Source organism: Sinocyclocheilus rhinocerous, unplaced genomic scaffold (assembly GCF_001515625.1).
Source record: "Sinocyclocheilus rhinocerous isolate Xijiao unplaced genomic scaffold, SAMN03320098_v1.1 scaffold1965, whole genome shotgun sequence".
Lineage (NCBI taxonomy): Eukaryota > Metazoa > Chordata > Actinopteri > Cypriniformes > Cyprinidae > Sinocyclocheilus > Sinocyclocheilus rhinocerous.
This window is the reverse complement of record NW_015625577.1, coordinates 234,853-252,332: the sequence shown is the minus strand read 5'-3', so window position 1 is coordinate 252,332 and position 17,480 is coordinate 234,853. Positions and strand designations below refer to the sequence as shown.

Sequence of the window (17,480 nt, the reverse complement as noted above, 5' to 3'; positions counted from 1 at the left end):
AATGTGTCGAGATTCTAAAGGCAAAAAAAATGATAATGAAACACCAACCATGAAATGTTAAATACTTTAACTCTTAAAAGAGAACCAAGAACATTTCTATATATTCAATAATTTACAGATTGTTCATTGTTTGTTTCATTTCAGCAGCAAACATGAGACATTGAGTTTTTTTTTTTCTTTTTTAAACCTGTTGCTGTGAGCTTACCATCGCCCCAGCAAGAGTTATTTTAAGCAAAAATAAACCATATGAAATAAAAGATACAACTGTAATGAAATAAAACAGCCTAAAAAAAGTTGCGAGCAACTTTGACTGGCTTCCAAGGCTTAACAGCAGGATGCTCGAAATGAAAAAAAACAGTACTGCTGCCTGTAAAATCGACTTGCACTACAAGGTTTAGACGTATCATACTGAACTGTTACGGCACATTCTAGTGCAAGATTTTTTGTTCAGTTTGACCAACTACTGGTGATACAATCTGATAAGAAACGTTAGTTCAGTCATGGGATTTACACACCCATGAATGTGATCGCTTGAATAAGCTCTTTATTGAGCCCAACCAGGACAGTAAGGCCTCTATTCATTTGTGTCGATAATAAAATAAAATAAAATGTCCACCCCTCATCATTCACAAAATCTCGACTGTATTGTTCATCAGGTAATCAGGTAATAATGTCAAATTTGATTTACGGTAAGCACACTTGTGCATATAAAAAAACAAAAAAAAAACAAAATTATTTTCAAATTAAAAAAAGGTTTTAAAAATGTGATAAAAAATACAAATAGGAAGTAAAAAAAAAAAGAAATAAAAAGGTATAGTATCAAAATATTTAATAGTTCTGTTTGGAAGCCATATATACTCTATATGAGATATACACTAATTATTAAAAATAGTTTCTTGATTTTCATGCTAAAAAAAAAAATAAATAAAATGGGGGTGTAGTTCTGTTTGAAGGCCAATATAAACTCCATGAGATTCATGCTTATTATTACAATTGCACGGGCTGTAATGTGACCAAGTATGAAATGAAACACGGGTTTGACAGACATCACAATGTGTTTGGCAGCATGAGGTCAGTCATGGCTCACAGTGCTGAAACACAGTGTGTGTGTAAACTCTTTCGTAAAATCCTGAGGTGAGGGCGGGGTGTTTGAGGTTGTTCGTACTGGGTGTATAAAAGTGTCTAATTGAGATCTGTATAACAACGTGTAATCCCATATGTAATGGAAATATCTGGCCGTACTGAAGGAAATGGGTACAATCAACACTGTTGGGGACTGTCGCACAAACCCAACACAATATGGCTGCTTCGTAAAGCATCCCTGTACCAAAAAATTTGTTGTACGTCTGGTACTAGTTAGGTACCATCATTTACATAAATATTATTAATGTAACATTGCTTGAGAAACTACAACTACTACTGCAGTACCATTGCCTTTTACCTCAAAAGGTGCTGTTTTACCACATCGATTTGTACCGAGTCTGTAACAGTTGGACAGTAATGTCTGAAGAGGTGCGCACAGTGAAAGTCCGGTTGTGAGAGATTTATGGTTAGTGGAAATGGAATCCAGCATTTGTGAGGTCCGGATATGTGATGTTATGAGGTCTGTTTTGTCTATATGGTTTTGGTAGCGTCCGGGTGATAATGTGGTTCTGGAAAATGAGGTTAGTGAGTTTATTGAGGTCCAGTTTTCTGAGGTCCGGCTTGTGGTGAATGGGGAAAGATTTTGAGTCTTGATGCTGAAGAAACGGCGGCTTTCTACTCTTCATTCTGGTGGAAAAGAGGAGAAACGAACGTTAGTCAGATGATCAAACAGCCACAGACAACACAAAATAAAACCCTATTTAGAGTAGAAACACGCTGCTAATCTGCTTTTTTAGGAACACGCTGGTCTATAGCGCCGTCTCATACACAAAAACAAACAAATCCTCCCTTTCTTGGTTTATTTGAAAACACCACTCTTTCTTGGATCCTTCCTTCAGGCCTGAGGAGTAACTGACCTTGCCAACGGTTGATAAACAAGCATCATTGTTTCCCTGGAAACGTTCAACACAGATCTGAACAGCCTGAGAGGAGCCAAAAGCTTTATGACATCATCGTTCGGCACAAACACCGAGAGAAAGCGAGCAAGACCTGATGCAGACAATCTGCTCTCTTTCTGTTTGTCTCCCTTTATCCATTCACAAGCATATGTGCAGATTTGAACAGCCTGAGAGGAGCCAAAAGCTTTATGACATCATCGTTCGGCACAAACACCGAGAGAAAGCGAGCAAGACCTGATGCAGACAATCTGCTCTCTTTCTGTTTGCCTCCCTTTATCCATTCACAAGTGTATGTGAGCCTCATCCGAAAGTGGCGCTCCTGACTCCTGCCCTGTTCAATCGCACGTCTAATCCACTCAGACGCACACAAACAACTACGAGCTGTTTTCATTATATAACACTCTCACTGACTGTGATTAAAAGATCAGAACGTAGACAGTCAGCATTAGCGCGCGCACACACACCTGTTCACCATCAATTCTGAAACAAAAAAAAGGTGACGGCATTAAGACGTCACTCATATGTGCTGTAATTCTGGGCTTGTGATTGGTCACGGCTTCAGACACGGGGTTTAAAGTCGACATGAAAAGACATGCGCATTTCTAAAAATGTGATACGAAACTGGATATTTGATTAAAAAAAATGACATCAAAAAGTTCTCCATGCAGATTTCACTCATGTTTAAATTGGTCGCGCAAATTCGCCATGTTGACCAACAGATTGATCACTTTTCCATGCAATTGCAATAAATGGGGACTGGCACTTTCAGGGTTCAAGACAGACATAAAAACACCTTATAAGCAGTGTTGGGGAAAGTTACTTTTAAAAGTAATGCATTACAATATTGCGTTACTCCCTAAAAAAGTAACTAATTATTACGTTAATTTTTGGAAAGTAATGCGTTACGTTACTTTTGAGTTACTTTTTAAATCTGGGCTGGGCTTGCTTGTTTGTTTTTAATATAAAAAAAGTTATTTTACAAATGTAAAAGCCCTTTCACAACAAAAGTGAAATGAATACGCCTCAGGCTGAAGGAAATGTAAATTCACCTCTGTACAGTAGAGGCGCCGCTCAAACAAATTGCATGAAGCATATGACGCAGGAGAAGAACGTTCAATACTATTCAGCAATATCAAAAATGAAACACGAATGTGTCATTTTTGCTTAGTATGGTTGAATTAGATCATCGAAGGTCAGTAGCAAAGACATTGCTTAATAAAATGGGATTAAATACAAAAGATTTTTTTTTTCTTATTTAACACTGTTTTTATTCATTTTGAAGAATAGCTACTGAATCTGTTTTTGTGCAGGTGAGATGAGTAAATGCATGTTGACATTTAATCATCATGTTCACACAGCACGCACAACACCTCTGCACTTACTCCCGATTTCTCTCAACATGGCAACATGAGAGCTGTCAGTCAAGACATGGGAAACAAAGTCACCGGCGTTACTTAATTGAAAAAGGAACTCAGATATTTCCTTCTAAATTAAAAAGTAAATATGACGCAGGAGAAGAACGTTCAATACTATTCAGCAATATCAAAAATGAAACACGAATGTGTCATTTTTGCTTAGTATGGTTGAATTAGATCATCGAAGGTCAGTAGCAAAGACATTGCTTAATAAAATGGGATTAAATACAAAAGATTTTTTTTTTCTTATTTAACACTGTTTTTATTCATTTTGAAGAATAGCTACTGAATCTGTTTTTGTGCAGGTGAGATGAGTAAATGCATGTTGACATTTAATCATCATGTTCACACAGCACGCACAACACCTCTGCACTTACTCCCGATTTCTCTCAACATGGCAACATGAGAGCTGTCAGTCAAGACATGGGAAACAAAGTCACCGGCGTTACTTAATTGAAAAAGGAACTCAGATATTTCCTTCTAAATTAAAAAGTAATGCGTTACTTTACTAGTTACTTAAAAAAGTAATCTGATTATGTAACTTGTAATGCGTCACCCCCCAACACTGCTTATAAGCATCATAAAAATAGTCCATATGACTTGTATGCTACGTTTTTACAAGTTTTCTGAAGCCATACGATGGCTTTGTGTTAGGATAGGAACAGACTAAAAGTGTATATAATGTATTCACTAATAATTTACCCTCCAGCGAGCTGTTAAAAGCAGTGACCGGATCATTGAGTCAGTAAGTGGAATTCAAGAACTGAATCAGTTTAATTTGTTAACAGAATCATTCAGTTTTTGTGAACTGAATCAAAAGATTCATTCAAGGACCAACTGAAAAGAATGATGTTTTTACGAGCCGCTACTTTGATGGTACATTTGCATCTTGAATGCTCTACTCCCTCATCTTTTTATTTATTTATCACAGAAGTCCAGAAAGTAAATGAGGTCAACTGTGACGTTCACTTTTACTAAGTTTACAAGTGTTTGTATCCGTGTACGTATTCCTGTACAAACCGCTACCCTCTTTCCATCCAGCTGACATTATTCTGACACCAGCTCTGCCCTGGAATACACAACCTCGCCTGTATCGGAGTGAGCTTATTTGTTTAGACTGGTCTGATTTTGTTCCCAAACCTTTTACCTGAAGCTGTCGTTGCTTTGGACGCAGTCGTCATGATGTCATACATGAAAGAGAACGAGCCATTACAACACGGAACGACTGACCTGATTTGTTATTTACATTCAAAACAAATACAGCTTCAATTCCTCCCTTAACCTCTGAAACCAATCCTGTGATACTTTTCCATTACTTACTTTAATTGCACACAGAAAGCATGACAGTAGGCCCTGTGATGGAGCTGAGGAGAAGTAGGCCCCAGCACGGAGCTCCACGGTTCCAATTAGGCCCCAGTTTAAATCTACGGGAAGGACCAGGCCTGAGCTCAGAGCTGAAGAGGCAGTGGCTTGAGACAAACCACAGCTATAAATACAGCGCTGTGCAGCAGCGGAGCAGAGAGCCGCAGGTCTAATAGCGCAGCGCTGGGAACATGAAAGCCCCCTAACATCTCCGCAGCAACCCCGACGTCAAGCGCTTTTATAGTGCGGCCATTTTTAGGGCCTCTTTCCTCTTTACTTAGAAAACCAGAGATGGAGAAAATTGCAGAGGGTGAAATTATAAGCTGCCGGACTGTGCAAACACGTAGCGTGGGAAAAAAAAAAAAGAAGAAGAAGAGAGGCAGCTCAAAAATGCCGCTCATGGAAGTCACAGCATCCCGGAATGAGGGGGAGGAGCTACTGGTAATATTCAGCATTTCCAGAATTCAGATTCTAAAATTCTGTTCCTGGAATTAGTGCACTACAGCGTGCATGATGTGTCAATCACACAACCATCTTTATGATGTCAAAAAAGACAAGACTACAGAACATAAATGATTCCAGTGTATGTTGCATCACAAATACAGATTCATTTTGACAAAATTGCACATAAAGACCCCACGTTAAGTCCTATGTTCCATGACTTGTCCAGGCAAGTGTTTACTGGTTGTTTTTTTTACATTTTTTAAATTTTATAGAAACTGATATGAGTTAACACTTGAGTTGCCAGACATTTCACACATATAGACCTCACAGAATGAACTGAAATGCAAAAGTAATACCATGACTAATATGTTTTATCAATTCATTATGGACTCAATTATAAACTTACTCTACTCAGAAGAACTGAAAACAATATTTCCATATAATATAAAATATACTACTAGAGATGGGAAGATTACTTTCAAAATGTAGTCCATTACTGATTACAGATTACATGATGAAAACTAGTTAGTAACGTAATCTAGGTTACACATTTTGAAAGTATTCTTCTCACTACTTTTTAGATTACTTTTTGTCTAACTTGTTTTAAACTTACTATTAAACATACCATATTTATATAAAAAATACAAATTAAACCAGGGTTTCCCAAACTGGACTTAAATGTAAGAAGAGCAGTGGGTTTGTGAGTTGATAAAAAGATAATAATTAATTAAATCATAAAAATGTAAAAAAAAAAAAAACAGCAAAGTCAGAAACATGGAATGCTAAATTATTTACATGACTATTCTATATTGTGAATATAGTCAAAACTAAATGGTACGGCACACAGTAAGATCTTTAGAAAGGACAATTTAAAAGAGAAAAAAGAATTGGGGAGAATCAATAAATTAAGAATAATTTACTGCTATAGTGTGAATATGTAATCATGTAATCCATAAAAAAGTAACTGTAATCTTATTATGAGCATTATAAAATGTAATATAATCTAATGATTTTTTGGAATCTGATTACATAATCCAGATTACATGTAATCAGTTACTACCCAGCTCTGTATACAATACTACTGTTCAAAAGTTTGGGGTCATTATTACTTTTTTATACTTTTATTCAACAAGGACACATGAAATTGACTAAAAATGACTGTAAACATGTGTAATGTTATAAAAGATAAATATAATAAATAAATACTGTTTACCGGAATAAATTGCTTTTTAAAATATATTACAACAGAAAAAGTTATCTTGATTTATCGTAAATTATAATAAGAATAAAATTAACATTTTTAAGTAATAATATTTCACAATATTAGTTTTTACTGTTATTGATCAAATTAATGCAAACTTGGTGAGCATAAGAGACTTCTTTCAAAACATTAAAATCCTACTGATCCCAAACATTTGAACGGCATGTGCATTTCTAAGTATATTAAAGGGTTAGTTCACCCAAAAATGAAAATTCTGTCATTAATTACTCACCCTCATGTCGTTTCAAACCCATAAGACCTTCGTTCATCTTCGGAACACAAATTAAGATATTTTTGATGGAATCTGAGAGTGGTCTGACCCTCCCATAGACAGCAATGCAACTGAAATGTCCCCAAGTCCAGAAACGTAGCAAGGAGATCTGTAAAACAATCCATGTGACATCAGGGGTTCAACCATAATTTTACGAAGCTATGAGAATAATTTTCGTGCGCAAAAGAAAAAAAAACGGCTTTATTCAACAATTCGTCTTCTGCGCGTCACCCTGTAGCGCCATTTTGGAGAGTATCCGCTGGACGTAAACAGCGTATGCTGTTCTGTGTCAGCTGCGTCACACGGATACGCTGTTTTCGTTCAGATCAAATCACAACAACGTAGAAAACGGATCCGGCGTGACGCAGCTGACACAAAACAGCATACGTTGTTTACGTCCAGCGGATACTCTCCAAAATGGCGTCATACAGCTCTCAGTTTCCATCAAAAATATCTTAATTTGTGTTCCGAAGATGAACGAAGGTCTTACGGGTTTGAAACGACATGAGGGTGAGTAATTCATGACATAATTTTCATTTTTGGGTGAACTAACCCTTTAATAAAGTACCTTTCCAGGTTTGGAAAACACCTTTTCAAAAAGGTAAAGTGTGTAATTTCTGCACCATGATTGTCGCAAAACTGAATTACAAAAATGATGATTGTTTCCAAACAGGTAGTCCCACACCAAAGCACCGTTGGTGGAGCTCATGTTATATCCGGTCCAAGAGGGCTACTAAAACATACTAAAACTCCATTTGGTGTTGGTATTGATGTAGATATCTCACACCTCACCTTCAACAACCCCTTACACGTCTAGGTTTTCCATGATCGGGACTGTGGGAACCCTGTGGGACTGTGGGAATATTCAGGTCTCTTTACAGCGCTGATAATAATATCAACAGCTTGGGACGTGTGCCTTTTCCATGCCTCTGTCATATTACATGCATCACATGCATGTGTTAAAATAAGCACATGTAATAGAAGCCAGCATTACAGCGGACTGTAACGTCACACACACTCCCACACTACAGTAAGTTATCTGCACACTCATACAGCGTCTGCAGAGGTGGGATTTGGAGCTTTACTCTGCAGAGAACCTTATAAGGCCGCGAGTGAGGGGTGGTGCTCTTCTACCATCAGCTCAATGAACTAACGCCATTCAGCCGTGTAACACACACACACAGGCATGCTGTGCCAGGACCCGGGAGAGAGTGGGGACATTTTTAGCCCGCTGAAACTTCCACACACATCCATCCCCACGCACTGCGAGGGATATGGTTACAGATGTGTGCCGCAGTGAGAGCTGTGATTCGGCACGACTGACGTCAGTACACAGGTCGTATTCGCTGAGAGAGAACATTTAACGCTGATGCCAACACACACACTACAGGCTCTTGATGAATTCAATGCCAGACTTTTGAAGTGAGAACTGCTTACTTAAAGGGATAGTTCTCCCAAAAATGCTAATTGTCATCATTTACACACCATCATGTCATTCCAAACTCATAAGACTTTAGTTAATCTTCGAAATTAAGGTATTTTTAATGAAACCTGGGAAAGTCTAGTTAATCAAAATGTAAAAGATCCAAAAAGGTTATAAATAGGGATGAACTGATATATCGGCCAATAATCAGCAATATGTATCGGTTGATAAAAGCAATTAACTGCGAAATAAAGTTATTTCAATGAAACCTAAGAAAGTCCAGGTAAACCAAATGTAAAAGATCCAAAAAGGTTATAAATAGGGATGCACCGATATATGAGCCAATAATCGGTATTGGTCAATAAAAGCTCAGTTTTAAAATTAAGTTCACTATCGGTCATCGGCTAAGTGTTTAAAAAAGCTGATGATCAGGGCCAATTATATCCTGTCAATCTAAAGGGGTGGAAAAATAAGTCTGAATGCAACTTATGTGTGAAGAAAATGCCCCTTGTGTAAATTTATAGCTGTTGAAGTTAATGCAATGATAACGCAAACTCTTAAAAAAAATAGCTCAGTTAATGCAGGTTCTATTTGACCGTATGAATCACCCGTAGTCCAAGCCAAGGTTGCCAGGTCCGTGGTTCTTCCCTTCACCAAACATTATTTATAACGTGCCTCCCATGCAATAATCACAAAGAGCTTTGTGCTATTGTTATACTGATAAGAAACAAAGTCTCAGTTCTAAAATAATGTTAATTTTATCCCAAATTCATATAATATATGCCATTTTGATGCTCTTAAGGACTTTTCACACTGAACGCGAAAATTCGGCGCGATGACGCTTTTGAATCGAAACAATAGATCCCTATGTGGCTATTCACACCAGGCGCAATCATTCGCGGCGCGAAAAAGCGAAGTTTTTTTCGTCCTGACTCCTGTGTCGATTTTTTCCCCGTCGCTCCGCAACGAAAAGCTGCTCCACATGACAATAACAACATGGTGAATGTCTGGATTAAATTCATGCCATATAGAACATATATTTTAGTAATTACTTATTCAAAAGAAGTATCCATTCATAGAGTATGCGATTTTGGATGCAGCCCATATGTATGTGTCAATCATTGTGTAAATGTAAATAAAAGCCTCAATGTAATATTGAATCATATAATGAAATTATATCTCTTTACAAGACTTGGATTAAATCGCTCAAAACATATGGATTTATTTTACGACGCATTTATAACCTTTTTTAAGTTTTGGTTACGTGGACTTTCAATGGAGGAACAGAAACCTCTCAGGTTTCATTAAAATATCTTAATTTGTGTTTTGAAGATTAACCAAAGTCGTATGGGTTTGGACCAACATGGGGGTGAGTAAATCACAGAATTTTCATTTTTGGGTGAACTATGTCTTTAACACAATTAAAACCACACTGACAAACCTCCACTCATACAGTCACAAAACGATGACTAGGAACTTCCCGACTACCTCACGATCGGAGAACTTCACGTTCTCACAGCACTGGGGGAGAAACCACATGCAAGACCACATCGGAGGTTTCCACAACACACCCTGAAGTAACACACCCATGCAGAATTCAGATGCAGTTTGACTATTGGAGGAAAAAACAGATATAACAAGGAATAAATCGAAGGTTGAAAAGATCCCGAAACAAAATGGGGATTAAATGTTGGTGTTTGTGACAATTCAAACACAATGGTGCAGCCCGTTTTGGGGGCCAGAAAAACAAAGCGGCTGTATCAGCTCTGTGTGTGTGTGATGTGGAAGAGACAGTGTGTGCCAAATACCATTCCCTTTAGCAAAGGAAAAACTTCCATCTCCCACACACACACCAGATGTTTTGCCTACTTCAGCAAGTTGAGACACACACACACTCGGTTTCTCCTCCCCTCGCCGCTGCACTCATCCTAGGAACTGTAAACTACAAGACTCAAAGCAGATTTTCCCTCTGCCCAAGATGGCCGTCGACCGCTGGCCTCTCTTGATACAGATGTGAGGTGAAAGTGGCCGTTGCTGTTCGCCGTCTCGGACTCCTCGCATTTTCCCGGACGTGAGAAACGTCAGATCTTCAAAGAACTTATCAGAGGAGGCTTATGGAGACCCAATTCACATGGCTTACAAAGGCTCTCTTGTGTTTGGTCACACTTTGAACACATTTACATGTCGTGATAGAAGTCTTTTTGAGGGGGAGGAAGGTTATGACTTATGACCTTCACAAAAATACTATGGTAAAATACATTTTTTTGGACATGGCAAACAGAATACCGCTGTATTACCATGATACCATGTCCAAAAACATGTAAATACAATGGTGCTTGCAAATTAAGTATCACATAAATACCATGGTACTTGAATCCAGCAAATATAGAGTTCAATTAGCAAGTTAAGTTATATATCAATGTAAAATGCTATTACCATCACTTAACTATGGTACCTGCTGCCACTGCACTTTTTCTGTAAGGAAATTTTTTTTGGATTTTCATGTTTTTGGATATGGTCACACAATGTTTTCAGACTTTACCATGATGAAACACTATGGTATAGGCCTATATTAACATTCAAGGATATTCCCATTCAATGCCACATAATGCTGTTTTTTATTAAATTGATTTATTAATTTATTGACTTTTCAGCATTATTACAGGTACCCAAGGACGTTTGTCATTAGGGGACACTGAATTATTTTGCTGTTACAATAAACATTTTTAAACATCCCTATTAGAAGTAGGCCACAACGCTGCTGGCCTATTTCTAATAAAATGAAAGCAAAATACACAAATAATATTTAGACAGTGTTTCTGATTAAATAAAGCAGTAATTGATGCCATAAAATCATGAGATTGTTTTGATTTAAAGGTCAGAAGCTATAACTTACATGAACAAAAAAAAACACAAACATGACACTTAAATTAAATCATTTTAAAGATACTGATTTATTCATTAATGTGTAATATGTTATAGTTTTAAACAAATTATGAGCTCTAAAATATTTTCAGAATTTTTACAACTCTTTTGATTTAGACCATTTACAAATGTTAAATCATGAAATAAAATGTTAATGTTACTACTGCATCTTTCTGAAAAAAAATGCAGTGATTAATATATAGTTTATTTATAGTTATTTTCAAATCTTCAATGTACTGTCATTATAAAAGAACTTTATTATTGTTTATTTAATTCTAACAAATAAGTTCTTGTTAAAAACGAACCAAAATAAAAAATAATTATATATCAGTATCGGCATCGGCTATCGGCCAAAATTAATTGAAAATTATCCGCATATCGGAAAAAATCCAATATCGTGCATCCCAAGTCCATAATCGTTTAAAAGTCTACACATATAGGGAATAGGTGATCTCCTGATTTTTTCTGTTTGGCATCTGGGGATTGTCAGTTTATCGGAGTTCCTCATCTGGCGTCCAGTCAACTGCTCCCTGAGTGGTGGTAGCCAGTCTCTAAAACTAGCCTTGTATAGCTTCCTAGCAAAATCAAAACACAGTTGGACTTCTTACAAAAGAGACAAGATGTTCTAAAGAAATAAAACCTTGAGACGGTTACAAAAAGTACCATGGCAATACCATATTATGCATAATACCATAGCAGTAAATACTACAGTATCCATTGAGGTCTAGCATACATGGAATTACAAATATCTTGAAATACCAATAAATGAGGTAAATTAATATGGTTATTACATAACCATTCAAAAGCTTGGGGAATGCAAGATTTTTTTTTTTTAATTAATGCGGTTACTTTTTATGAATGCATGAAATAGTGACAGAAGAGACATTTTTAAAAAATATTTCATATAAATCTCATATTCATACTAATATTTCATATTCATTTCATATTCATGAAAAAATCCTGAAAAAAGGGACAGTTTCCAGAAAAATATTACGCAGCACAACATAGAAATAGCCTATTTTAAATAAAAAAAATTTTTTCACAATATTACTGTTTTTATTGTATTGCTGATTAACTAAATGTGGCTCTAGAGGCATTCTTTCAGAAACTTTAAATAAAATCTTGGCAGTAATATAACAATAGTGTAAATTACAAAAAAAGTATCATGGTTTTTGGACATAATGCCATGGCAATACCACGAGAGTGTGGGACAAGCAATTCCATGGTATCTTTAAGGATGTTTTTTGGAAGTACCATGGTACATGAATACATTAAACAAACAATATCTAAGAACTACAGTGTAACCAAATGATAAGGGAAGACTTGGTTAAATAAAAAAAAAAAGTCTTTTTGGTGAAGGCAGATATGGTGAGAGAGAGAAAGGACCGAAATGGGAGAGAACTTCACCTGACAGGAGTCGACTCTCAATCCATGACCTTTCATTAGAAAACTCACTGTCCCTGTTGACTCACTCACACATTTACACGTGATGTGCCCTTAAACAAAAGGCAACTGACAACAAAGAGCTGGAACACACAACTCTAAAACAGTGTTACACCGAAAAAGGGGGTGAAAAAAAGAGAGAAAGAAGAAAATAAAAGGCAGCCCGCTTGAGGCGCAGACATGCCTGAGCGGACTCACTTGAGAAACTTTCCACTGACGCTCTGACCTCAGCGACAAGGGCGCTCACTCACACACACACACAGAGAAAAAGACTTCACAACAAATCCAAAACTGACAGAGACGACCTATAAGCACTCACGCAGTACGTAAGCCTCTCTGTGAAACACATCCCAGAACGTCTTTCGGCTTCATGCCAAGGTCGTATTTACCGCCAGAAACGCAAACACAAACAAAAACAAATGTCAGTCAGTGAGTTCACCACAGCTTCATTTGGTAATGCTACTATGTTGTTGTGGGGAGAACTGAAAGGAGAAATGATTTACCACCCTCCTCTAAAAGCAAATATAACGTCGTAAAGAAGAATTCGGAGTCGTAAATATCGCACATCACCTAAAACAAGCGCTCTCGGTCATACACACACTGACGTCTTTTCCTGTCATATCTTTATGAACTCTGTTCTTGCATTGGCCTTGCCCCAACCCTGACCAAAGAGAGAGAGAGAAATAAAAAGAGGGAGAGAACGAGTGTGTGTGGTTGGGGTGAAGTGAGGACATGAAGCTGACGGATCCAACTGGGCCATGAGGAACTCGTCCAGACCAACGGAGCTGGGCGGAGTGGAAGACCAGTACTGCTTCTCTCTCAAACACACACATGGGCTAAAAGACAGATCCAATGTACAAAGACTCAGCACTTTTGCTCAACAGAACTAAACATTAATATAAAAGACACATGGAAACACGTACTACGGATGTCATGATACTAAAATGTCAGTAGTCAATGCAACCGCAAAAACTATTATGCTATAAACAACCATTAACAATCACGAATAAGCATTTTTTTTTTCAAATTAATTTTGATAATGATCTTTAAAAAAGCATCATATGACCCCTTTAATACTCAAAACAGTAGGTAATTATAATATTTATTGGGTATCTGCCATAACATCAAACATAACATGCCATAACATATCTAAAAAATAATAAAATCAATAATAAAGTTTGGGGTCGGTAACATTATGCTCACCAAGGCTATATTTTTTTGATGAAAAATACAAAAAAAACATAACATTAAATATTTTTAAAATAATTATTTTCGATTTTATTATATTTTAATATAATAAAATGTGATGGCAAGGCTGAATGTTCAGCATCATTACTCCAGTCTTCAGTGTCACATGATCTTTCAGAAATCAATCCAATATGCTGGCTTGGTACTAAAAAATAAATTAAAAAATTATTATTATTACTGAAAACAGTGCTACTTAATATTTTTGTGGAAACTGAAATCTTTTGTAACATAATAAATGTCTTTGCTGTCACTTTTGATAATTTTTGGTACATTTAATTGCTTCCAAACGTTTGAACAGTTGTGTATATATAAATATCAGTATTAGACAGAACTGTAATATCTGTGCACCCCTTTTTTTATTTTAGTATTAAAGCATTGAAACATTTGACATCCTAACATGTCTTGATGGCATCTTTGGAGCGAGCACATCTAGCGCTGTCAAAGAACAAAGCCTGCTCTATTAAAGCTATTGATGGAACAGGTTCCACTTTCGCCTCGTCAGTCCAGACATTGTGATCTCCTAAAAACAGACGCCTATGTCCCGTCCAAGAGACCATACCATTCCAGCTTGTGGCCGGCACCTACCAGTGCCTGACAATGCAAAACGCTCTGCTTTCATTCACCCATCCGTCTGGCCGCACAGTCGCTTCAAATGCCTGTCAAGCATGGGTGGAATAGCGGCACGGATCATTCCCTTACAAACCCATGGCTCACGTCCACCCGTTTGATGCCAAGTCTCATGGTGGGAGCAGGAACACTCTGATACCTGGCCAAGCTCACCACATCCTTCCGTTCCGACCCTCACCCTAAATAGTCAGCAGCACATTAGCAGTGTGAGTACTCTGTGTGAAATTTCTGACAAACTTAGAATGACTTTGAAGAACAAAACGGGATGTGGGAGTTCATGTGGTTCTATCTTTGGCGGATAAAGCTAAATGCAAAGCTCTGATGTGGAAATTATACAATAATCACATAATATTCAACATTAATGAGATAAGCAAGAAGAGTAATCACAAGGATATTTGACTTCACAACACCAGATAGAAACTGAGACATTTTGTTACTTTTATCAGCATTTCTAAAAAGCCAAAAACGTTTTGTTCTCTATTTACGTCAATTGAAATGAATAATTCACTCAAAATTCAAATCCTGTCGTTACTTTCTCACCCAAAACTTGTACAACGTTCTTCTGTTTTTTTAATGTTTTTGAAAGAAGTCTCATGCTCAACAAGGCTGTATTTATTTGACCAAAAATTCAGTAAAAAACTATAATATTGTGAAATATTATTACAATTAAAAATAATGTTTTTATTTGAATATATTCTAAAAAGTAATATATTCCTGTGATGGAAAGGCTGAATGTTCAGCATCATTACTCCAGTCTTCAGTGTCACATGATCTTTCAGAAATCAATCCAATATGCTGGCTTGGTACTAAAAAATAAATTAAAAAATTATTATTATTACTGAAAACAGTGCTACTTAATATTTTTGTGGAAACTGAAATCTTTTGTAACATAATAAATGTCTTTGCTGTCACTTTTGATAATTTTTGGTACATTTAATTGCTTCCAAACGTTTGAACAGTTGTGTATATATAAATATCAGTATTAGACAGAACTGTAATATCTGTGCACCCCTTTTTTTATTTTAGTATTAAAGCATTGAAACATTTGACATCCTAACATGTCTTGATGGCATCTTTGGAGCGAGCACATCTAGCGCTGTCAAAGAACAAAGCCTGCTCTATTAAAGCTATTGATGGAACAGGTTCCACTTTCGCCTCGTCAGTCCAGACATTGTGATCTCCTAAAAACAGACGCCTATGTCCCGTCCAAGAGACCATACCATTCCAGCTTGTGGCCGGCACCTACCAGTGCCTGACAATGCAAAACGCTCTGCTTTCATTCACCCATCCGTCTGGCCGCACAGTCGCTTCAAATGCCTGTCAAGCATGGGTGGAATAGCGGCACGGATCATTCCCTTACAAACCCATGGCTCACGTCCACCCGTTTGATGCCAAGTCTCATGGTGGGAGCAGGAACACTCTGATACCTGGCCAAGCTCACCACATCCTTCCGTTCCGACCCTCACCCTAAATAGTCAGCAGCACATTAGCAGTGTGAGTACTCTGTGTGAAATTTCTGACAAACTTAGAATGACTTTGAAGAACAAAACGGGATGTGGGAGTTCATGTGGTTCTATCTTTAGTGGATAAAGCTAAATGCAAAGCTCTGATGTGGAAATGATACAATAACCACATAATATTCAACATTAATGAGATAAGTGAGAAGAGCTATCACATGGATATTTGACTTCACAACACCAGACAGAAACGGAGACATTTTGTTACTTTTATCAGCATTTGTAAAAAGCCAAAAACTTTTTGTTCTCTACTTACGTCAATTGGAAGGAATAATTAACTTAAAATCAAAATCCTGTCATTTCTTTCTCAGCCAAAACTTGTACAACGTCCTTCTGGTGAATACAAAAACATTCTGAAGAATCTCTGCTAAGCTCTTTTCAAAGTGAATGGGAGTTTGAAAACAGATGCTGTCAAGCTCCAAAAAGGACAGAAATATACAATACAAGAACCATAAAACTTTCCAAATAAAATGTGTAGTGCATATCGAACCTTATGAAACCAAACAATATCTCTGTGGGAAGAAAACTTAAGCCATTTTAAGTAGTTCATTCAATGATATCTAGTTCTCAAAACTGACATTCACATATAGAATGCTGCAGCCGTGACGTCAAAAACCAGAAGTCTAATTGTCCATGGGTTCCCTTGAGATTTTCCTATGGGTTTTTCATTTCATGGGTGAAATGAGGTCTGAGGTAGGGCTGGGCGATATAGCTAAAAAATGTATCAACAATATAACGTGTCATATCGTTCGGTATCGATAATTATTGACATTTTTTATAACCTTTTCACCTAATCAAGATCTTCTCCGCATTGAGCTTCTATATTTCTCTAATATTTTGAATGCATAACACAGCAGCGGCGCATCTCGTGGGCTAGACTAACAAAACATTAAAATGCAACAACGTCACTTACATCATCACTGCATCTCACGCTCCCTGACGCACTCCTAACATTCAAATGTAAATGTTTATTTTAAATTAGACTAATATTCTTTTTTATTTATTCACAATCTCCTCATCACAGGCAGGCACATCACTCAATTCAGCATGTGTTTGTGTTTGTGTGTGCTGTCTGCGTCACTCATAGCACGTGCCTATATTGAACATTTTTTATATCGTTATTGAAGAAGGTGTACCGTCGATAAATATTGATACCGTTTTATCGCCCAGGCCTAACTTTTTGCTACTTTTTTTGTTACATTTGCTGTGGTATTACCTCTAAATTAACTCATATAAATCAAATATATATTGCATAAACAAACAGCATCATGTATTTATGCATTGCTTAATACAAAGAGCCGAATCGCCCATCACGCAGATTGCATTTAAAAACATAAGAGACGCATTGAAAAGGAATAAACCTCCACAAATTCGCAACGTGTTTTCTAAAAGTTTAAACTGGTTTAACTTTGCATGGCTACATCTTTTGTGCGAGACGCGAGTGCAGCAGTCATATTTGTCCGTCTAAATATGCGCTGAATATGCATCTGTGTGAATGGCTT

At 37.0% G+C, this 17,480-nt stretch overlaps 1 protein-coding gene across 1 annotated transcript in view; it reads right to left on the bottom strand.

Annotated features, from left to right (window-relative positions):
* Window positions 1–807: 807 nt before the first annotated feature.
* The window catches only part of LOC107751987 (insulin receptor substrate 1-B-like), a 28,666-nt gene continuing 11,993 nt past the window's right edge, over window positions 808–17,480 (bottom strand). The window contains exon 2 of the mRNA XM_016567810.1: window positions 808–1,770. Within this exon, the coding sequence (XP_016423296.1) occupies window positions 1,766–1,770 (5 nt within the window). The 3' untranslated portion in view covers window positions 808–1,765. The remainder of the gene's footprint in view (window positions 1,771–17,480) is intronic.